Below are 24,208 nucleotides of genomic sequence, written 5' to 3' on the forward strand. Positions count from 1 at the left end.
GCAAAAAACACAGAGATTTGTGCTGCTGTTGCTGTTGCTGTTGCTGCATATGCTATATAATTTAATTTGGCAAATGTGTTGGAAAATTGTAGAGCAAAGCGAAAAAGCGCAACGCCAACAAATGAGACACTGGGACTGAGAGCCACTGGAGCAAAAGAAAAGGCAACCAACTCCTCAGCATTTACCCCGCCATCAGCAAAGATTGCTGCTACTTACAGCTTAAGCCTAATGGGTTAATGTGGTTCCCCACTTGCTCCCTGCCAGCTGAGTGCTAAGCCAAACATTGTTTTCGTCTCTTTAGTGTGTATAGAGTTGACTATGTAACATAGTAGGCGTGCTACATTCGTTAATTGTATGCATAAAACTTGCCAAACCAAATGTGTGTTCGTGTGTGTGTGCGTGCGTGTGTTGTTGTGTTTTGTGGCACAGCTTTTGCAACAACTTTTTGGGCGCTGCTTCAATTACTGCCAGCCAGCAACAACAGTAATAACAACGAGCCCAAGAACAACAGCACTATTTCCGCTCTAAAATTTGAGCCAAGTTTTGAGCCAGCTGCGCTCGTTCCACCACGTGCGCTTCTTCTCTACTTTTTTTTTATTTTTTGGGGCTGCCACCTGGCCGTCCCGACCTGCAGCACCACCTTGACGCGCCTCGCTATGTTGCCTGTTCACTTAGTAAATAAATTGGCAATCGCATTTAATGTGAGTTTATGTGCGTCGCTGGCAGCCAGGCAGCTAGACGGAAACTGAGTTTGAAACTGAGACTCAGGCTGCCACGTTAGTAGTTTTATACCCATATATTTTTATTTTTATTTTTATTTTTTACGTTGCCTTTTTTGGTGCTTTTTTTAGCGGCTCTTGCTTGCGCTCGTGCTCATGTGCAAATCGTAAATTTACGTTAATGCCGAAATTTCACGTGATAATGACGTGATTACCCAGGCAGCACACAGGCCCAAAATACACACACATACACAAATATATATATACATATATTTATAGAACTACATACACATAGGCTGGCAGTTTTCTGTTGGCTAAATGGCAACACTAAATATTGCGTTCCATTGCACACGCCAAGCCGCGCTCCGCCCTGTTTGGCTGTCAGATTTGGTCGTGGACGCATTGGCTTTGTTGTTCTGTAGCTGTTGTCACAATTTGTGATATTTGTGGCATAAACTAGTGCTAAACATAAATACGCTAAGCAATGCAGTTGCTAGACTAAATTGCCATTCGGGTTGACAATCAACATTTTCATTTGGAATGCGCATTTGCCGCTCTGCTAAATGAAATAAAGGCTTAAATGCATTCAACTTTTGGTGCTGGCAAAACTTGAGGAAATCTGTGGAAAACTTTATTTTCGCGCAATCGCAAAATGTCGCCTCATTCTTTTTGCCGTGCTGCGAACTTTTTAATTACTTTTGAACGACAATTCGAACTTTGCGCCTGTCGCTCTTTTACACTCTAATTACAACCCGTTTATAGCGAACCTGTTTAATTATATTTTTTTATTTATTTTTATTTGACTTTGCGCTGCTTATCAATGAAAACTATTGCAGAGCACCTGCATTAAAGTCACTCGCAGCAGTTGTTGCTATTTTCCACTTTATATATATATATATATATATATATATAAGGCGTTTATATATATATAAGGCGTTTGTACGGCGTTGCCATTTCCGTTTCCGGTGTTACGGCGGCTAGAACGACGCTAGTTTTTTTAGTTTTACCTTGACATTTTTTTCTGCTGCTTTAACTGTTACTTCCCCAGCTTTATGTTGTTGTTGTTCTGCAGCTCTTTGCTTAGTTACCTGCGCGTTTTTTCTTTGCTTTCCTCTGTGTTTTTATGCTTGTTTTGCTTTTTCTTTTTTACATTTTGCAACACAAGTCTAACAATATTTGCTTTTCTGCTCGAGCAAACCGTTCATATCCTTCACAGCTTTTGTTGGCCGGGTCCTTCCACTTTGCATTCCTTCGTCTGGCTACGAATGAATCATGAATCATTTCTGCTGCACCTACTTCAGCGTGTGCGATTGTTAGTTAGGTTTAATGCAGCTTTGTGACTACCCACCTTGCACTCCTGTTCGCTCTCCTATTTCTCCTTGCTAAGCAGATTTAACAAAGCAATATGTAGATAAGTCGCCCCACAATGAATTCCATTTGCAGCTCTACTCGTTTTTCACCTCCGATCGATGGGCTGCTCGCAAGCAAATGATGTCATTGCAAAACTACTGCCAGCTTAAAGTTGATTCCGGCACCTGCAAATTGCGCTTTGTTAAACAGTTTAAATAATTGCGACCACAATAAATTATTAAATCAACAACAATTACTCAAGCGATCAATCGGCAATGATATAATCAATCAATGCGCGCACCCAGACGCCCAGACTGTGGTTTGTCAGCCCTCAGTTTCCCCACAATGTCCTCATGAAGGTGTGCAAAGTGGGTGGATGTGTATTATAATGCTTTTCATGACTGCAATTATGTGCGCCGCCACCTCCAGCACTTTATTAATACGTATACGCATACCCAGCGTGGCCCAGCTACAAGCCACACGGCATTTGGGCTCAAGTGGCTGAGTTCAACTGCAGGAGGGACAGAAGTTGCCTCGTAACTGTTCTATATGTATATTGTGTGTGTGCCTGTGTGTCTGTGTGAGTCATGTGGGTAACGTGTTTCGAGTTCGAGTGCTTCGTAATCGATATTACAATGTATGAATTGTGCGGCCATATTGACGCCACTAAGCGCATTGTATTGGATACTCGTTGCTGCCTTTTTATCGTCGCTTGCATCACTTACAATGGAGGCAGCACGCAGGTGGTATACGAGTCCTGCTATTTGGCATGTGCCAGCTAGCAGGACGCGGGCAGTGGGTTACGGATAGACGGCAGCAGGCCTTGCCAACAGTTTGCACAGCAAAGTTCCTGAAAAGTTGCTGACTATGCATAATGCTGAACATAGAGCGCTTGTAATTTGTGTCCCTGCCCCCGAATGCTTTATGAACTGCAGACAACTGAGACTCGCATAGTTCAATTTCCAAGTCTAAGCGATTTATTTGGAGTGTAGACGATTCTATACACTGCGAGATATATGCATTAAATTTATTTTTTGAAGACCTAGCGACAAATGAACTCAAACGATCGTGTAAAAGAAAAAATTGATTCTTGAGAAACTGATAAATCTCAAAATCGACTAATGCATTTAGCATTTAGATTGTCAGATCTAAGTAGTTAGCAGTGTTAGACTTAAATATATTCAAATGTTGCTCATCATTTAGCTAGCGTGTTGTTCGTGCTGAAGCACATACTATTTTCACAGTTGCAGCCAATGTCAGTTATTTGGATATTTATGTGATTTGTGCTGTTACTTTTTCCGCCAGCTGTCCAACTGTCGCGTTGTCTCTTTAGTCTCATGACCGGGAAAAAATAACAAAATATGACAAAACAAAATGAACTAAAAATTTAAGCAAAATGAAGCTCAGCAAGTCAGATTTTCCATTTGTCTGATTCTCTTGTCAGTTGTCATTTTCTATGAATACATTACACATATATACTATATATGTATGGGCACAGCGAATATCTATGTATGTGTGTGTGTTTCACGTTTGAGCTGCACCGCTGCCATCAGTTTTATTTGAGTTCTGTAGCAACAGCAGCTCCCTTTTCGAATTACACGCTTCAATGTTTTTGTAAAATGTGTAAATGAACTCACAATAAGAAAAAGAAACACACACAGTCAAATGTATGTGCACATGTGTGTGAATGAAATAATATAAAATATGCACCCGAAATAGTTCATATAAGGCTCCTACCTGGCAGATATCAGGTGTCAAACTAAATAATAAATACAATATCTTATTATTAAATTAAAAAAAATGAGTTTGGTGGGTCTGTGAAAGGTTTTGATGAGTTTTAATAAGCAATAATTGAATATCCATTTAATGCTCTCATAACTAGGGTAAAGTCGATTGCGTTGACATTTTATGCTATTGATATTATAATTGGGGCTCAGGAGTGTTAATTGATAGTTCAATTAGCCGTGATTCGCCATTTATCCAGTTAATTAATTGGCCATTACACTTTTGTCGCAATCTGCCTAGTTGGGTACTTCAGAAGAAGCTGCAGTTGCAGTAACCAACCATTTGATGGTGGCAAAGTGAGTGGCAGGGTCCAGACTAGACAGTACTTTGGCTATTAGTTGATTTGTGGCAGTCATGAATTCATTCAAACTCATATTAATTCACTCATTCATTCATGGCGAATGGAATTTAGTCAGACAGCCGCTTAGACAAGGGTATTACATTTATTCGCCTCTCTCACTCTCTCTCTCTCTATCGCCGTGTGTCTGTCTCTCCCATCCAACGCATCCACTTGGTCAGTGGCATTCAATACTGCACTCATTTATTCATACGTGCGCTTATTGCAATGTTCATTGCTTTATATTCATTACGGCAATGGCACTCGTTGCGTTCGGACAGCCAGGACAGGGAACAGGAGTCTTGGCAGGAGCAACGCTTCAGACTGCTTTTGTATGGTCGTGTGTGCGTCCGATACGTTCGATAATCCAATAAATATTTATGAAGCACTTTATTGGAACAACACTGAATTACTTTATATATGTACATGTATTGCTGGGACTGTGTTTGTATGCGTGTAGTAGCATCGTGTCAAGACGAAACATGAACGAAAAACTGTATGAAATTTGGAGAAGCTTCGCTCGCTGCTCGCATATTCCTCATACGCACCGTCGGACCGATGCAGCCAACAGTTTGATGCGGTCTGTTTGGCCAGACTGTGTGCTTCACTGGACTTTTAGTTATTTTACTTATATTTAAAACTATTTTGTTTTATTTTAAAAATTGTTTTCAGTTGGCTGTTAACTCAAATGCAAATTGCTTGTCTGTCCAAAAGCGAGAGGGTGAGAGGACGCATATGTGTACGTGTTTCTGCCTTAATTATGAACGAATTGATTTTGTAGCAAAGTGCAGCAGTTTGTTGACCCAATCAGTTGATAAATGGTAAATGGCTTAAACACCTGACACCTGCCTGTCCCCGCAACTTAATGCACTAGCAGACTGCACTGCTAGCCAACCTATTTACTCACACGTCAGTGGGCAATTTGCATTATTAATGCGTGGCCGCTGCTGAAATGGAATTGTATGAGGCTTATTTATTAGCGTTTACTACGTCAGGTAACCGCCAAATCCACCCATTCATCTCACTGTTGTGTCACGTAATCAACAATTTACGACATTGCACATAGAGCGAATCGCTGTTTCCGTATGTAAGTGCATTTGGATCCAGCAATAGATGCTGAGTATACATATCATTTTAAAAATTTCACATAAATTTTAATTAAATTAACAAAAGTGATGCATGTGTATCACTAGCTGAGTTCCAGCTAAACTCTTCTTCAGAGAAACATTAAATAAATATCTGTGTTTACTATAAGAGTTCAAAGTGTTTATTCCAAGCTTAAATTGCAAAATTTAGATTCTGTATGAAAGGGAAAATATGGTTGACATTCACTTATACAAAGGCCAAATTCCTTCTCAGCTCTCACTATTTACTTCCCTATTTACTCTGTACATCTCCACTTAACAGCTGCATTTAAGTTTGCTTAAATCATTTGTACAATAAAATGAAGCAAATTGAAACATATGTATTTTAATAAGCAATTATTAAAACATTGCCGGCAAATAAACAATGAGTGTGTGGCGGTAAATGCTGTTAACCAAATGTAAACACAAATAATGCATGGTAAAAAATTGAAAATCAATGCAATTGCAGACGTTAAACAACACGAACAGCGGCAACAACAATAGCCGAGAGTAGCCTGAACAATAACAGAAAACATGATTGATGGACGAGTCTGACGGTTTGGGGCTCTGCTTGTGAGGTGGGTGGCCCGCACCACTGTGGGCCGCCATGGCCGTGGTGCAGCACTACAAATTATTGACCAAATTTTCATGCAGACACACCGCAAAAATGAGCGCAAGAGCGGACAACTGATGGGCGGCAGGATAGGGGTACATAACTGGGTCAATTTGATATGTAGTTGTCGCAGCAACTCCTGACGTCCGCCTCGTTGTAACATTCGGCAATGGGGCAACAACAAACGAGTAGCGGCAGGTGGCAGGTGGCAGGCGACTTGCAGTTGATGGTGGGCGGGGCGCTCGAATGAATGTCAATGCATAAAATTTATTCTGTGATGTTAGCAACTATTTTTCTTGGCCGAGGCAACAGACAAATAAATTGCAAGGCATGCAATAAGACGAACCGAAATGTGTGTCTAAGTGCCGTCTGTCTGTGTCTCTTCCTCCATGTGTGTGTGCGTTGTGTACTCGTATGCAAATAAAATTGTACATGAAATTGACTTTGGGAGTATGTGTGTGTGTGTGTGAGTGTGTGTAGTTGGTGCAACCGTAAACCGAAACATGACTTTGACTAACGTTGCTGCTGCATGTAAATGGGCACCACGCCGCATGCCACACGTTTGCCAGTAATCATCCATTATCCTAATGCCAAGCATGTCCCTGCCCAGTACAACCCAAGCCCCAAGAGAGTGACCATGGATGTGTGTGTGTGAGTGAGTGGGTGTGTGTGGGTCGTGGGTCGTCTATTGGATTATGCTACAACCTGCAGAACCTTCAAGCCAGGCAGTGGGACTAGAGACTACTGCTAGAGTTGGCCTGACCTGGTCGCCTTCCTGCGACATTTATTAATGATGCGACCGAAATTCTTAGCACACACACACACACAAATACAAATACAGCCATATATATATATATATACTTACACAAATAGACGCACATTTTCAGAGGCAACCTAAAAACGATTTGCGTAATCGCAGCTCGAAATCATATTAATTGGCCCATGCCTCTTGGCATTTGCTCAAATCGATAATGAAAAGTTCAAACTGTAAAATCCAAAAGGTTATTGCTGTTTTCAACTCGAGTGCTTCGGCTTTGTTGTGGACCGCCCCCACGAATATCAACAGCCATGCAATTAAAATGGTTTATTTAGTTTAGAGTTCTATCGATTGACTTATATTTGTCAGCTGCTCTAATTCACACACTCGCCCACACACACACAGTCTAATCATAGCTCCTGTAATCGATACTCGTAAAATTGGGCCATAAAATGGCAAAATACTCGGAACCCAGAAGAGTCAAATATATGCGTATGGACTTTCAACTGACAGAAAAGCTATTCAGCGTGAGATTCATGAGTGATTCGAAGCGGATTAAACGCTGTGAGCCACATGAATTACAGATTTCACCAGCGGCTGTATCGAGGCTTACAGATTTCAATTTGAATTTCTTTAAATACAGCGACACAAACGACACAAAAGTAATCAAGCAATTTCCACGTTGCGTATACGCCACATAAGTCTGCTTGGTGAAGGGGGTTTTGCTGTCTGTCTGCCTTATAATTGTGATGTGTATTTCCATTAAAGTAAGCAGATGCAATAAACGACATACAGGCTAAGATACTGACTGAGACTGGCAGGTGGATGCCAGCACTTGACAGCAATCGGACAAGGTCACAGAGAAACACGATCGGATGAGCCGACTCATTGCAACTTTCAGAAACAATAAAGCTCGCACTGCATAATATATGAGACAGATTTTCCGACCCCTTGACAGACAGCCAGAAACATTGCCTGCCAGTAACTCGTGTTCAACAATCTTACAGTGACTGTTGATGTTGTTGTTGTTATCAAAAAGTACGCACAATTCACTTTAATTTCAGAGGCGACTCACAGCCAAATACTGACAGCAGCAGCAGCTGAAGTACGCAAATATTTTTGTTTTACTTGGAGATTATTACGAATTCATTAGAGTTTGCGAATGTAATTAAATCCCTTTGAAAAGTGTCATTACCTAAGCCAAAGTCAACATATAAGCTCCTAAGAGTCCTAAATAAAATGTTCTGAATCTGTAGTTGCTCAGCTAGAATTATGCAGTTATTAAAATGATTTCCAGTTTTTTTATTATTTCACATTTCGTCTTTAAATACTTTAAATACTTAAAGAAGAGTTAAGTATAACGAAAATTGATTAATTGATTGAATTGAATTGAAGAAGTGTTTACAATTCTCTCAAATGTTTTAGTCTCATGTTGAAGTCCTAATTTGCCTAAATAAGCTACAATTAAAGCAGCATCAATTAAAGACGCACATTGTATGTAACTGAAATATGCTTTTATTATATTTAAAATAATAAATGCCATGAACATAATAAAATTATGTAATTTAAGGTCATTAATTGTTTGTTGTAATGCAATTGTGAGTCGTCAAATTGCATTTGTAATGCACAGACGACAATTGTTACTGAAGTAAGCTCCAGAACAAGTCATATTCACGCGGGAGTTGCCGTCGTTGTTCGGGGGGGCAGCGGCTGTTTGGCAGACCACACTTAATTACATAAAAGTCAGTGCAATCTGAGCTTCCCAAGTCTGTTGCAATTTGTCGGCAGTCAGTCAACGAGAATGCAACATTCATGAGACGTTGACAGAGGCCTAATTAGATCTACCAACTACAAACTACAAGCGACATGAAACACCTTAGTAAATTATATGGAAAATGCACTTAAGTAGCTTCCTGTGGCATGGAGAATGGAATTGTACTTCTGTTGTGTGTGTGTGTCAATGTGCGAGTGTGCTTGTGGCAGAGTTGATTTGTCTGCTTTGTGTCTTTATTAGTATTGAATTTTCAACTGAAGAATTTCAATTTAAATTGCCTTTTGGCCAGCATGTGAATGGCATGCGGTTGGGCATTTTATCTTTGCACCAAAAACTTGCCCAAGTCAATACAATGTCTCATGCAGAGCTAATTCTCTGTCTGACACTGGCTGCATACAATTTGTGGTATATTTATTGGCTTGTTTGGTCAGTTACATACACACACCCACACACACATTCAGAGACAGCTGAACTACAAGCACAGAGAGAGCATGGCAGAACTATTTAAATTTACAGCTGGAGCTCGAATTGTTGGGCTGTTAAGCCGACCAGACTCAAAGCATGACCATTGACACACTTATTTGCACAGCTGCTGAGTGGAGTTTAGTTTGTGTTGGCCAATTTTCCAGCTGGATCAAATATATATATATATATATATTTTAATATGCTTATAACGTTTTAGCAACAAATTTGCTGGCCACAACGAACAGAGCTCTGGCAATGACTTTCAGTTCAGGTGCTGCAGCCTTGCATTAACTTATGCAACAACTTGCAACTTGCAACTTTAAATAAATACATTTTCAGTGCGATCCAAAAGTCGAGCCAAAGGTGGTGGCTGCTGCAGCTGGGCAGAGGCAGAGGCAGGCACACGTAACAATTTGTGAAGCAAACATGGCTTTATTTTAGTTTCAATTTTTACTTCGTTATTTTTTCATGAACATACACAGTTACATATATATATATATATACTCTTACACACACTGTGTTTGTTTTAGAACACGCCGCTTGTTGTCTTTGGCAGCCTCCTCTTCGTCATCGTCCTTTTGCCGCCATTTTACGCTCGTTATGGCAACACTTTTGGCTCAAAAGCAAACGACGCTGACGCTGACAACGTGCACAACTCAAACGGCCGACGCGCTGCAAAATGTAAAAAAAAACGCAAGAATAAAAAACTAAAAAAAAAATGTTATTGCGTGGTGTGCGGCTCGTTATGTTCCATGAGGCAGCATAGACAGGCAGCAGCAACAGCAGCAGTAGCGAAAAAATCATTTCAAGCAGAAACAACAAGGGAAATGCAGAAAACGCCTTCGCGCCTTGCAGTTTCCTTCCTCTCAACTATGTGCTGTTAATGTATGTGTGTGTGTGCGTGTGTGTGCATGTGTGTGTGTCACTGTATTTGACTACGTTCGCTTCGTTGACTAGCAACTTTCGTCGCCTGTGCACTCGCGCCCGCTGGTGATTGACTGCAACATGTCTGTATCTGTATGTTCATCGCTGTTTGTTGTCAACGTTGTTGTTGTTGTTGTCGTTGTTGTTTGGCAATAATTTTTTAACGCTCTAGCAGACGCACGCGGCATTTGCCTGCTGTCTGTCCGTCCCTGCGCTGTCGCCTGTTTGTTTACATGATTGTGCACAGAAGTGTTTGCTTTCCCCTGCTGACGATTTCCGGCACTTGTGAGTGCATTAGCGCTTGGCAGGCGGGAGGAGTTGGCATTTTCCTTTGAGCCAAATCACAGCAAATTATATTTTTATTGATTCTGTCAACATTTGCTAGCGATTTCTTCGATAAAAAGCGCAGCAAACTGAATTAATTTAAGTGAGTTGAGCTTGAACGCAGTTGCATATTGCGTATACGCCATGGTCCCCGATCCTAGTTACATTGCCCAGTCAGCTGACTGGGCCGACAACAGCAGCAACAATTTTAAAACGTTGGTACAACACAAAAACCGCAGTAAGTCGCGACAACAGTAACAGCAACAGCAACAGCAACAGCAACAGAAGCAACAACAACTTTTCGCATTCGCTAAAACTTTTCAACATTTCTTGTTAGTTGTTGCCGTTGTCGTTGTCGTTGTCGTTGTTTTTGTTGCTGTTATTGTGGTTGTAGCGATTGCTGCTACTTTGGCTGCATTGCCATAGACCCAGTGAGCAAATTGTAAATGAAAAAGTTTTTTATGTTATTCAGCGTTTGCTGTGGGCGACTCTTCCATCATGGCGCCCTTCCCTCTATCTCCTACTGCCCCGCTGTCTCTGGAGCCTCGTGCTGTGTGTGTGCGTTTCCGTTTTAAGGCCGCCTATGGATACGAGTATTTGTGTTGTTGTCCTTATTGCTGCATTATGTCTATTGTTGTCTATAGAAGTTTTGTCGAAAGTAATTGTAAATGCTGTTCATAGTCGGTCTGTCTGCCTGCCTGGCTGGCTGGCTGGCTGCCTGTCGCTCTATCTCGTTCTGGTTGCTGTCTATTTCAAGATATTTTCGTTTTCAACAATTTAGACAATGCTTTAAAGTCAATGGAAAAAAAAACAGAAAACGAACCTTGAAATATTCATTTTTTATGCTTTCCATTTTATGGCGATCTCTTGATTACACAACATAGTAAAATATATTGTAAGCAGGTGTAATACAAAGCGTTTTTATGTTAAGCACTGTGCAAACTAAAGCAAAACAATATACATAATGAAGCGAGCTCAGTTCTGGATTAAGTCAATGTTGTCAGCAGCAACAGCTACAGCAGCAGCAAAAATTGCAACAATAATGCCATTGCTGACACAAATGGAACATTAAAAGCACTCATACATTTACAAACAGATGTTTATAAAGTGCGAAGGGATTCGCGAGCAACAAAATTAAAGGAAGAACACAAAGTGTTGGCAAAAGTAGGAGAAATATTAAAATCAGCAACCTGTCGGGCGCAACGCCTGCGTCTCCAGCACCGTCCACGGGAACAAAGCGAGACCCGACAAACCGGCCAACATGACCCGCTTTCGCATAAAAAATCTAAAAATTCTGTCTTGCTGCCTCAGTGTTTGGGTCACGCTCTTTGGCGGCGCCCTTCATCTGGCACGCTGCAGTGAATTTCCGGAGCGCGAATGCTGCGATTTGACAACCACCTCGACAGTGGGCCCGCTGCCATTGCCGCCGCCGGCCCTGCCCACCGACAAGTCGTTATCCTCGGCCACAACTGCAGTGGAGACAGACCTGAATCTAACCATTGGCCGTTCGGGTAAGTAAAGCCAAAGCCAAAGCCAAAGCCAAAGCTTGGGGTGAACTTAAATTGTATGAATCGCGAATGCCTCTAGCACTCTTTGATGTCAACTAACATGACAGAAATTAATAAGCATATTAAATAATTAATTATTTCAGATTTATTGTGAGCTTACCTAATTAATTAAACTGCAAACTTAAAGCTATTTGTGTTATGCTTCGATTTCATTTTCAAAGCTGAGTCTTGGACACCTTTGCTATTTACAGTGGGTATATCTAAATATATATTAGTTGCAGCTAAGTGAATGCAGTATTGGTTAACAACACTTAACGCTTCACTGGCTGCACAAGCAGCCTGCGCCCACATGTGGCTATGCACAGGCTATACGTATGTATCGGGTGGAACGGAGATAGCGACAGTTGCCATCACTTACGCTCCAATTAACACAATGACCTTTCAAACCAGCGACGGGAATTAGTTAAGAGCAGCTGGATAAAGAATCGGGTCGGGGACAAGTTTTCCTGCAAGAGGTTTGACATGCACTGAATACCATTTCGAAGGAGCGGTTCGGATTGACTGCATGGCTGTCTGAGTCGACTCGGAGTCTCTGAACTATTTGAAATGCAAAGCAAACGTCAGCTGTAAAACAATTTTTATTCACTTTGAATTGAGGTTTTGTTTTGTATTTTATTCTGTTGCAGACAGCACGGAGGTGTGTATGTGTGGGTGTGTCTCTCTGCGTCTATGTGTGCATGTGTTTGTGTGAATAAGTTTGTTATCTTGGCACGGCAGCTTGACTTGTTTTAAATGTTTGCTGAGCGTTGCTACGTGCCGTAAACAGGAATAGATATAGCGAACAACAGCAATTCTTTTTTTGAGAATTGGCCACGGGGACACAGTAAATAAACATGCCACTCCATTGGGTTTGTTGCACTTGCTGGAACATTTGTGTGGCATTGTGGGATTGAAAATGAATTCTAAGCGGCTAACGAGCTTTTCATGTCCATCGAGACTTCAACGAAAAAATAAAAAAGTAAAAGCCAAACAACCATCGAAATTCAAATTAAAAATTCATCTTGAAAATCATCGATAATAACTGGTCAACTACACACACACACATAACGAATAGCTATGTATTGGCATGGAGTTGGCCCTTGCCTCTTCCTTGTTCCCTTTTCAATTTACCATCTCCGCTCAACCTATGATCCCCCAAATTACCCCTCTCTGCTCAACCAAAGGCTATCCATTTATCCATGCCAAATGGCAAACTGTAAAAGTTTGGCTAAAGTGCATAAAATTCTGAGACGCAAAAAGGAAATGAAACTTCAAAAAAAAAACTGGAAAAAAACAAAAACAAAATGGACGCAAATGGAATTGTGAATATTTTATTGAGTGGCCACTGTTAATGGGGCTTTCATTGCATTTTCGTATACATTTAAATGTCAAATTAGCAACAAATTAAAAATGCCAGTTGCCTGCAAGTTGAATGAGTCTACAACCTGCCTATCATTCAAAAGAAACTTCGAGCGCAATAACCTCTCTTACACAGACAGAGGGAGAGAGAGTGGAAGTGGTAGGAGGTGACACGCAATGGCAGCGGCTGGCCATATAATTGAGTTTATTAAATAATCATAAATATCGATTCGATTCGTTACGTTGCGTTTGGGGCTCGAGCTCAGTTTGCTCGGGCCGCTTCGATGCGGTACGCGATGTCGCTATAAAAATATCAAATGGTCATCAGAAATGCAAAATGCTTGCAACTAGTGGGCTACAAATACATGTGATTGATTGACTGATGGATTGATTGATTGATTGGGACCAGGCCAAACGGACACTGGCCAATTAAATTTGCTGGCAAAATTAGTCATTAAAAAATGAACTCAATGCTCGGCCCGAAGACGTTGTTGGACAGGCACTATAAAATCGATTGGTTTTAGCCGGTAAGAAAATTGCCAAAGCCGTAAAAGGACACACACACACAACAATTACTTTACACACAAGCACACAGCCACACACCCTTGCAGAGAGCGGGCGACATACATAACAATTTGCAATGAGGTTGACGTTGAGGGACATAAAAATTTCCGTATGCCTTTTTATCGACATATGGCATAGTGTACAACAACGTAGTCCGGCTAAGTCCTTGGTCCTGTCACATGACAAGCTCAACGACGACGTAGACGACGTCTACAACGTTGAGTACGTCTTGCAGTTTATAGCATTTAGATTGAGTTTGCACACATGTACATGTATGACTAGCTTGGATTCACATTCGCATTCGTATTCGCATTCGCATTCGCATTTGAATTGGAATTTCTTTTAGTGGCCAAGAAAAGGAGCCTTTGACCCCAAGTGTTTGCCTGTGCTTCTTGTGACAGTCGAACTATGCATGACATATGTACAGGTCTGCATGATTTTAATCAGAATAAAATTTTCATTCTACGTTTGCACTTGTCCACTTGGCTCGATGCAAAATTGATCGAGGGATTGTGGCAGGGGCTAGAATAAACTTATGCTTAATTTTTTCCTCATATCCTTTTGTCAGTCTCATCTTTGAGTATTTGTCTTGTGATATTTATCTAAGAATTTCTCATTTTTTTTCACTTACATTTGAGTTCATCTTAAAGTGTTCGTTAGCGGATAAGTCGCATCAGTTTTAAACTTTTCAGACACACTGACTTGTGTGGAGTCTCCACGCACAATGCTCTTATGTTATTTCAGCTTAATTATATTGCAACACCCGGTCAGACTCTCCAACACACTCTCCCGCCACTGCAAGTCCTGGACAGATGTGTGTACACAACGCGCACAGGTGCTAGAAGGTCCGTGTTACAGGGATGCTTTATGTACTGCTCCTGATCTGCGCACGTGTGTGTGTGAGTGGGGGTATTTGTGTGTGTATGTGAATTAGTTATGAAGCCAAAGTCAAACTGGGTCAGCATTTCTTGCCCCTGCATTGGTGAACTCTGCGCCCACTCCTTCGCTCCACTCGTTGCCACACGTTTGGTGCACCACTGAATGTTGCCATATATTTGTGCTGCGCGTATGCCACTTTCGCGTTATTGCGTATACGTGCCGTTGGCCATGCGCTCATCGCATGCCATTTTCTCAGGCAGTGTCAATAGTTGAGCATTGTGCGTTTATAGCTGTTAAAATTGTAATTAAATTCAATGCGACGCTTCACAAAGAAAAAGTAAATGTAAATTTTATGCCACATGTGTGTCCATACGAATGTGCCACATTTGGCTGAGCACAAATGCAGCAGCGGCCGCTGTAGCAGAACGTAATATTTCAATTTGTAGCGCACTCGAGCCAAGATACATATAAGGCAGCAAAGTAGAAGAGCTGAGCACTTAACCTTCGGCTACTGTTGATGGTGATGCTGTTGAATCACATGGGCCTGACCTTCATCAAATGTAGAAAAGGTAAAAGCAGACACTTAACCCAAGCTCGTAACTCGTAGCTGCTGCCGTGTTCTTTCGATGGTTGCCAGGCAAATTAAAAATTCAGCACAAGACAAAGAGCTGCAGCGATGCCAATGACTGCTAGCAGTAGCCGCAGCCGCAGCCGCAGCCTCAGCCAGAGACGAAGTGGGAGATGAAGACGGAGCCACATTTACAGTCGTAGCCACAGTCAGCAAGCAGTAGCACCACGAAAACTGTGGGGCAACCGCTGCTTATGGGTCTCTAGCTGTCTCGATTTCGCTTCAAATGAGAAAAAATGCGCCAAGCGAAGCGCGCAAAAGGTAAATTAAAAATTGTGTGTGTTTATTTGCACAAAATTCCAGCGCAGCAAAAGGCAAAATACCTGCCACCAAGCAGCGGGTGGCATGCCCGAGGTAACTAGCTCGCTTGCCACAGCTGCCAGTTGCCAGTTGCCAGTTGCCAGTTGCCAGTTGCCACTTTAAAGCCAGCTGCCAGTTTCGAAGCAGCTTTAAATTTAACAGCACGCAGCGACGACGTGTCAGCGGCGAAAGTCAAGGTTGCTAATTAAGTGCTATATTTTTATTCTTATTTCTTTATAAATATGCATACTAAAACATACATATGTAAACATATATTATTATTTTTCTTTTGGGTTAAACACGTATATCGGCGTAGAGGTGACTACCACAGATTTCGTCTGCTGTGCATCACATTAAGCGAGCTTAAAAGTGCTTTATGCGTGCGTGTCTGTCTGTCTGCATGTATGTGTGTGTCTGTGTGTGTATGTGTGTTTTCGTGTGTCGTTTTAAGTCCTGAGCTTAGCATCAATTTTTGAGGGATTTATGGTTTTTATTTGGCCACCAAAGTGCGTTGTGGTCGTGTTTTGTGGCACATATGTAATCACGTCGCCACTCGGGCAGGCAACGGCGTGTAAGCTGTAACCCGTAAGCACATTTCGTTTAATTAAAAAAGGCGCCAGCAAAGTGTAACTGGTGTGCACTGTAAAATAATTGCACATCTCGCATCGCCAAATAAATCAGGAGTCAACATTTTAAAGCGCTCAGTGGCAAGCAGCATATTTATGGACTACACATATGAAGAGCACAGCGCACATCATCTATCAAAATTCACTTTTCATAGCAGACGGCAGTTAGGCTAGGCAGTACTCAGCTGTCTGGCACACTGTCAGATAGTCTGGTAGTCTGGCAGTCTGACAGCCTGACAGTCTAACAGTTTGGCATCAATTTTAACCCGCACGTAGTCGCAATTTTAATATAATGGCAGGCTAAGCATAGGCCGACCCTCTTGTCGCCTCTTGGCGCCTCTTGTTACAAGGCATATCAACGACCTAGTAAGCATCTTTATATAATTTCATGAGGCTGTCATCCCTCCCCTTCACACACACACTTACAGAGAAGACACCTGGCGATCGCTGGCAGAGCGCACTTTGCGTAAATTTGTTATGCATATAAAATTAAAAGCATATTTTGAGGCGGCAAACGGCAAGGCAACGAGTTTACTTTAGATTGTTGCTGCTGCTGTTGTTGATATTTGTAATTTGTACTTCTTTTAACTGCCAGCAACAGCAGAGGCAGCGGCAGCGGTAGCTCCCAAAGATAAGACAAATAACAAAACTCTAGTCTGGGAGTCCGACTAGGAGATACCCTGATCCCAGTCCTATCAGCGTTTTTTAATATTTTCAATAGCTTGTATCTAACTTTAAAAACATTGCCATCACAATGCACGTCTGCTTTGCCAAATAAATAAATAATTATTGTAGAAAATTAAATATAGGTATACATATAGATATAAATATAGATATAAATGCATATATAGATATATATTATATATATTTACATAGTAAGTACAGGTATAAATATTAATACATTAATTGTTTTACAATTTTTTTCTGGCTTTTTTATTTATTTTAGAAATTTTTTTCTAAAAAAACTGTAAAGATAGAAAATTGTCATAAATATTTTGTAATACATAAAAAGATTATTTAGCAAAAATATGTCACTATTATTTCCATTGTTATTTAATATATTAAAAAGGTTTGTATATAATATATATATATATATATATATATATATATATATATATATATATATATATACATATTCTCGTTTTTAAATTTTTTTTATTTATAAATATATTATATAAATATATGTTTTTGTAAACATTTAATACATTAGAAAATTAACCGAAGATATTGCTTATGACAAACACTACGCACACTTTACAAATAAATTAACTATATCACAAGGAGGTAAATAACATAAAATGCTATTAAATATTATTTATATGATTAAATTTAGAAGACAAGCAAATTTAGTAATTAACCGTTAAAGAGAGTTGAAGAGAACAAGGCAGCATGGGCATTCAACTGTTAACTTAATTAGCATACGAAACTTATGAAAAAGCATTGCTAATGATCTTTACCACTAATGATAATTACCAGTAATAATCATTCACATAAATGGTTATTATTGTGAATGATCATTACCGAACATTACTACGAACTTCATTATTGTAATAACAATTGATATATATTAATAATAATTAAAAGTTATTATATATTTTTAACATTTAAGCAATAAATATTTATTAAACAAATAGACAATGTTAAAAAACAAAAAAAAAAACTTAAATATATATTGAAATACTTATTAAACAAAAGAAACAGCAATATATTTATTAAAGAAATACAAATTATTTAACTTAAACAATTTAACAAAAAAAAAAACTTAAAGTTATTCACCATTTGCACTGAACTGCACAGCGACTGACCTAGTCCAGGTCATGACTGATCGTCCACAGCTGCTGCTGCGCCCTTTTATACCCAAAAGTCTCTCAAAAGACAACGCCAGAGCTCTTGGGGCCTTTTTGAGTGACAGCTTACACTCATTTTGAAGTGAGTTAGAAGCAGAAGGAAGGGCGAGCAGACAGAGCTAGCTATATACACACAACTTGTCATTCTGATCGCCAAAATATATAGGCTATACATAATGTATATATATGTGAACAAAATGTGCTTTTTCTTTCTGTCAGACGGACAGGTTTAAATCGACTCGGATTGTCGTCCTGATCAAGAATTATTCTTTATGGGGTCTGCCACGCCTTCTTCTGCCTGTTACATACATTTGAACGAAACCATTATACCTCGATTTAACATTTTCAATGGGTTCAGGGTATAAAGGTACAAAGATACAACCTACGTTGCTTCTATAACTCTCTCTCTCTCACACAGACTCTCGCTCTCTCTTTCATTTCTCTTTCATACGCAGTTAGCAACAAATGAGCAAAGTTTCGTTTTTGTGCTGTTATTTGATTTTTTGGGCTGGTTGCTTGACTGCCAAAAATATCCGTTTCTTAGCTGTTTGCCTTCAGCCCTGCCAGCAAGACAAACGGCAAAAAGTTAACTTCAAATGGCAAAAAGCCAGCAAGAAATATTAAATATACGTGCCAGAAATAAACAGAGGCCAACGGTGTTGATAGCTATTAACATGCGTGTGTATCTACACCCCCATTGCATGTGTGTGATATTCAAATGAACTAAAGGCGCACACACACACGCACAGGGCAAATTTGATGGTAGGTGCTGAGGCTCAAATCAAAAAGCGTCAACGCGTTGCGTGTCGTTGCGTAGGTGTGTTTCGCTCTCAGTGTGTGTGTAGGTGTGTGTGGGTGTGTTGGGTTGTGTTTGTGTGAGCAACAGCAACCGCAGCCAGCAACAACATATGTAAATATTTCGCCACAGCGACATCCTCGACATTCATTTTGCCACCACTCGCCGCCCGCGGCTTAAGTTTGCGTTTTTATTTAATTGCGGAAATTGCGGCATCGCGTTGCCATCTCACACAGATACACACACATACAGGGACAAACACATATCTACTCAGACAGACAGGGCAAATTTTTCCTTATAATTTCTTTCATATGGTAACGATGAAGCATTGTAACATATTTTTATGTCCTCCCATTGCTCTGCTTTTATACATTTTCGTGTGTATTTCTCCTAAGCATTCTTTAAATTCAAAAGCTAAGGCAAATATGAGTTTTGATGCACACATACGCACAGGCATGTGTGCGTGTGTGTGTGTAAATTGAGTCAAGTGTGTCATCTTCGTCTTGGGGTTGCTCGCTTGACAAACCAAACTAATTAGAAAGTCACTTTGGTTGCCCGCCTCAAAGCTGCAGAATCGTTGGGCATAAAATTAAAAAATTGTTGCGCATCCAACTTTCGGCTTGGCATTTGATTTTCCTTTCTCTTACATTATTATTTTATTTATATGGCGCTGGTTTTGAAAGCGCACGTGTATGAGACACAAATTTGAATACCTTATCCAATTAATTATCTCAATTTTTTGCGCTTTGTTTAGCTGTAAGAGCTACACCCCAATTTCACCGATGATGTCTGGGGCCAAGCGGCTTATTTATGTAATTACTGAATCATGTTCATGAAGTGGCGCACACTGCGTATACGTAACCTGACTTCAATGAGCCTTTTGTTGATTTCAATTAATTGCTAGCTATTTTCAGAGCACACACTCGCACAACAATGCGGATGTACAATAAGTAAGTGAATTTGTGGCGTAGGACAAATGGCTGGCAATCAGCTTATGAGTAGCTTATGCCAACCGATGCCAAATATCGATACTCCTGATTGTTGCTGGTGTAACGCAAGAGTTTTAATGTGTTTGCGCGCACTCTTATCAAACCATTACGATCTAAATGACACTTTGACAGGGGCACGGCAGTGGGTTACGATAGCGACATAGGGCAGGGCCAATAGACGAAGGCGGGGGCGGGGCGGGGGCGGGTCCTTACCTGGCTGGTCTCATAGTTCGGGTTGTTCCCGTTACTGCACGCAGTCGATGACGGGCAGCGATAAGCGCAAGAAAAATCGAAGCAGGACTCCACCGCTCACAAACACAAACACCAACACAAACACTCACACATACTCGACAAACACCTACGAGTCGCGACACACGCCACTTAGCTGTTAATATTTAAAGTTGCAGCTGTGCCAGAAGGAAGAGGAAGCAACAGCAGCTACCACACCACGTCATACGCCATACACAACCGGAAGCGGAAAGCTCTTCGCCTGCGGAAGTGTTCCGTGCGCGCAACTTTATATATAAGTTGTTGTTGCTGCTGCTGGCTTGTGTTGCTGTTTGTTGTGTGTGCTGCATTCTCCTCGCTGAATATTGCACGGATTTCTTGTAATGACAAAGCAGCAAAAGCCAAACTACAACAACAACAACAACAACCGAAATGAACACAATTCGTTTAAGCAGGCGACACTTGAGCGCATTTTTATTGCTTGAGCCACTAACGATCTACAGGCAGGCAACTTACAGTGCATCAGCATCGGCTAATTCCACTGTAAAAATTCAATTTCCTCTAGTGTTTGTAATGAGTGACTAATTGCTGAGCAGAGCAGCGCCCAAGGCGTTAAAGCATAGAATATTTAACAATTCCCTTGTCAAAGCTAATACTGAAGCTCTCGCACTCAACATGAAACTGGCGAATAAGCAATAAAAGAGCAGAGCCTATTTGCAATTATTGAATACTCCACTTTATCTATGAATCTACTCAAGAGATCTTAAGTTGAATATAAATTTTGTATTAATTAAACCTGCGTGTCTTTGCTTATAAAACAAAGAACTAAAGATTTATGTTTTCTTGTAGAATGAATGCATTCAGCCCCACAGTGCGACAGTGGCTATACCAGGTGGTAACATTCAATTTTCGCACAATCTGTGCTGCTTTTTAATGGAAAATCTGCTGAGTTAGCTGATAGTTTCCTATTGCTTCATTTTGCCAATGCAACTGTAGTGGCTGCTGCTGCTGCTGCTGCTTGTGCTTCTGTTGCTCGAACTCGTTTCCAGCTTCATTTCCGCGCCATGCAAGTCGATGATTTTTGTTGACATCTTGTTGGGTTGCATCCGCCTGGCTCATGCCACTTGCCGCTGCGTGTGGAGCAATCAGCGCAGCTGCTTTGCATATTTTTGCTCCAGTCGCGTGTCTCTGGAGTTGGGAAAACATTTTGCAACATTTATTTCTGCAGACATGTCGCATCCTATTTTTATGCCATTTTTCCGCTTGATGCGTTCACATTTTCCATTCAGCGCTTTGTTGACACATCAAAGTAATCTTTGTGATGCATTCTATCTTCAAACACACACAGAACTTTTAAGCCAATTTGGTGAAAACAGATTTAACATTGATTCCCATAGCATTTCCTCATGTGCATGCTATAATGATTTCTTAAACCCAACGCTGTTTGTTGTAATTTAAATGTTTCTCTTACAAAATTTCCCATTTATTTGCAGTTATTTTTAAGCAATTATTTGTCATTTAAATACACGTGTTAACATCGCATATTCCCTTTTTTAACCCATTCATTTTGCCATAACTCCCTTTCGCCCATTTGCCCATTTGCCAGCCGATCAGTAATTGACATTGTTGACATATTTTATTGTTGGTTTTTGAGTATTCGGTTAATTAAAGCACACTTTTAAATGCGCTATGCACTTATTATCATATAAAAGTTTAATTATTTTTATTCCGAATACTTTCGCACAATTGCCAAACAACAAAATCACATAAATAACCAAACAATTGCCAAATTGATAAACAAATTGCTGAACACGTGAACAGCTGAATATTTGGACAGGTCAACACAAGCAAAAATTGAATTTAATATTCAGGTAATTGTACTTTCCTTCCGCTCCCCTCCCATCAGGAACTTTCAGTTAACAAGCCAATAAATACCAGCATCAATTGCTGCCAGAGCAGCGTCCCACAAATAAGCTGACAATGAGAGCCCAAATTACTCTGTAGCAGTCAATTTAGGCCTGTTCGGTAGCTGGCTAAAATGACCAATGCCTGCCTAAGTCATTGATTCTCAATGCAAATTGCCAATAGTTGCAAATGTCAAATGTAACAATAGTAAATTGTGTTGAGTAAAGCTTGAATGACAACACACTTGGGCTTACATTATTGCTACATTATACAAAAATAGTTACAGGACTACAGAGTGATCTTGGATTAGTATATATCCATGTGAGCTATGATTAGCTTCGATATAGCTTTATCAGAAAATTGATACCCCGTAATATAATAATTAGTAAGCTTAGCTAAATATCTATGATAGAATATCGACTAGGCACATAAGTTGCAGTATTTGCGTTGCGCTTTGGGTATAATTAAACAGGAAGTGGTTTTGACGAAATTGAAGTGAATCACTTGCTACTGTATACTTGTACATATGTGAGCACACACAAGCATGTTTATATACCTGAGTCATGTGCGCTTATAAATAATAACAATTCCGCTTAACCGGAAGCCGAAATAACAACTTCCTTTTTGTGTAAATGTTCAACGGTTGGTCACATGCTACTCGACCGGCTTATCACATGCGTGTGCTGCTGTGTGTGTGTGTGTGCTGTTGGGTGTGTGTGTTCATTTATGATTGAGTGCGTTCTGTAGTAGTGGCGTATCCTACACGTGCGCTGGTGTATGTGTGTGTGTGTGTAATGAGCGCTATTGCATGTGTGCGTAGGCACAACACACACACACACATATGCACATTCTCGAAATGAAAATGTCAAAAACAACTACAACAAATTGCGTGTTGCTGTTTATTTTATTTTTTTCTCTTTTTTTTTTTGTTTGTTTATATAACATATTTTTTCATTTTGCCTCTGAATAGGTCTACACATCATCCAAATGTTCGCGTTGTAGTTGCCAACCCTTTTTTGTCGACTTTTGTTGCCTGTTTTTTTCTTTGTTTTTTGAGCTTCCGTTCGCCATGAAATATGTAGCTTTATTTTTGCCATATGAACACAGCCACATGGCTTTGAATTTGTGTGTGTGTGTGTGTGCCTTTCAATTGTCGCAAAGTCATGGCATGTATGTGTGTGTGAGCATACACAGCAAAAATTTAATTTAAATTTGCACATCAAATTTGTACATAAATTTTTAAACATGCCAAAATAAATAACAAAAAAATAACTGGGTAAAAATCGTATAAATAAATGCTCAAATGACAATTGACGCAGCCATGTAAAGCAAATGTAATTTTTTACCGCTCAAAGAAAGGCTGACAAAAGGGCTTATACCCTAGACAAATATAAGTCATAATAATTCTTAAAGAAATAAATCTGACGGAAAACTTGTATAGTTGATATTCTAATAGAACTTCATATTAACAAAAGATATTTTCTAAGCTTAATAATTCGTGAGTTTGCGTCCAAATTATATTGTGCGTGGCTAACAGCTAGGGTATACAAATTGTAAGCCTTAATCATTCATATAGCCATTTATGCGGAGTGACATTCTCATGTAGCTCTTAGGGTCGCATATGACATAATAAACACAAACATTTGGCAGGCGACATATGCGAAAATCTCAGCCAACTTTACGACACATGTATTAATTGGTGCTGGTCGATGGGGGATGGGGGATGGGGAGAATGGAGAATGGGCTGGGCCGCGTGTCAGTTCTGTTAACTGGCCTGCAAACTGCCTGGCTGCTGGTCGACAGATAGTCGGCAAAAAGTTTGCCCTTAGACTTCGGGTGGAAGGAGCACCGTAATTTCAGCCTTAGAGCCAAAGTTTGGGTGTCACCGAATTGGTAGCTATGACGGCTTACGCAAAACTTTCACAAAGTGATTATTATTGTATGAAAAGTTTACGGGCTGCTTCAAAAAAGAGACGCCGAGTCTCTTGCCGTACTCTTTGCCAGGCTGGGCATGTGGTGTGGTTACATATGTAATAGGTAAAAACAAAAAACTTACTGCTCACAAAGTTTTTGGGCCGAATTGCCATGCAAACTATTGCACAACAAGCTAACACGTTGACGACAACAGCACTAACCACAACAACAACAACAACAACTAGAAGGAAGCAGTGCTCTGACGATATAATGCACTAACACCAATTAAAAGTCATTTAACATGTATGTATAAGAGACACGTGTTTCACTCACATCAACTGCCTGGAGACTGGAGCTTGAAGCTGGTACCAGTAGAGTAAATGGGTTCAAGTGTTTGATAGTTCAAAAGTGTTTGCCTAAATACTATGTGAAGCTACTTACTCCAGAGAGAACT

General features: G+C 40.3%; 1 protein-coding gene and 1 long non-coding RNA gene across 7 annotated transcripts in view; one reads left to right on the top strand and one right to left on the bottom strand.

Moving 5' to 3' along the window:
• The window catches only part of LOC111595977, a 100,751-nt gene that overhangs the window by 33,190 nt on the left and 43,353 nt on the right, over positions 1–24,208 (top strand). For 3 of the 5 annotated variants that reach the window (XM_030224839.1, XM_030224835.1, XM_030224838.1), the window contains exon 2: positions 11,269–11,683. The exons of 1 other annotated variant lie outside the window; for it this stretch is intronic. In XM_030224839.1, the coding sequence (XP_030080699.1) occupies positions 11,434–11,683 (250 nt within the window). In that variant the 5' untranslated portion in view covers positions 11,269–11,433. Of the gene's footprint in view, positions 1–11,090; positions 11,684–24,208 lie in introns of those variants that run through there. One more of the 5 variants, XM_030224836.1, reaches the window with a different exon arrangement.
• Positions 1,658–3,450, bottom strand: LOC111595022. Of its 2 annotated transcripts, none has more exons than XR_002751165.2 (3): positions 3,303–3,450; positions 2,068–2,254; positions 1,658–2,011 (listed from the first exon to the last, which is right to left on the bottom strand). It is a non-coding gene; the product is annotated as an uncharacterized LOC111595022 (long non-coding RNA). The 2 variants fall into 2 exon arrangements; XR_002751164.2 differs by lacking the exon at positions 3,303–3,450 and adding an exon at positions 2,327–3,159.

The sequence above is a fragment of the Drosophila hydei genome, unplaced genomic scaffold (assembly GCF_003285905.1).
Source record: "Drosophila hydei strain 15085-1641.00,03,60 unplaced genomic scaffold, DhydRS2 tig00008119-arrow-pilon, whole genome shotgun sequence".
Classification (NCBI taxonomy): domain Eukaryota; kingdom Metazoa; phylum Arthropoda; class Insecta; order Diptera; family Drosophilidae; genus Drosophila; species Drosophila hydei.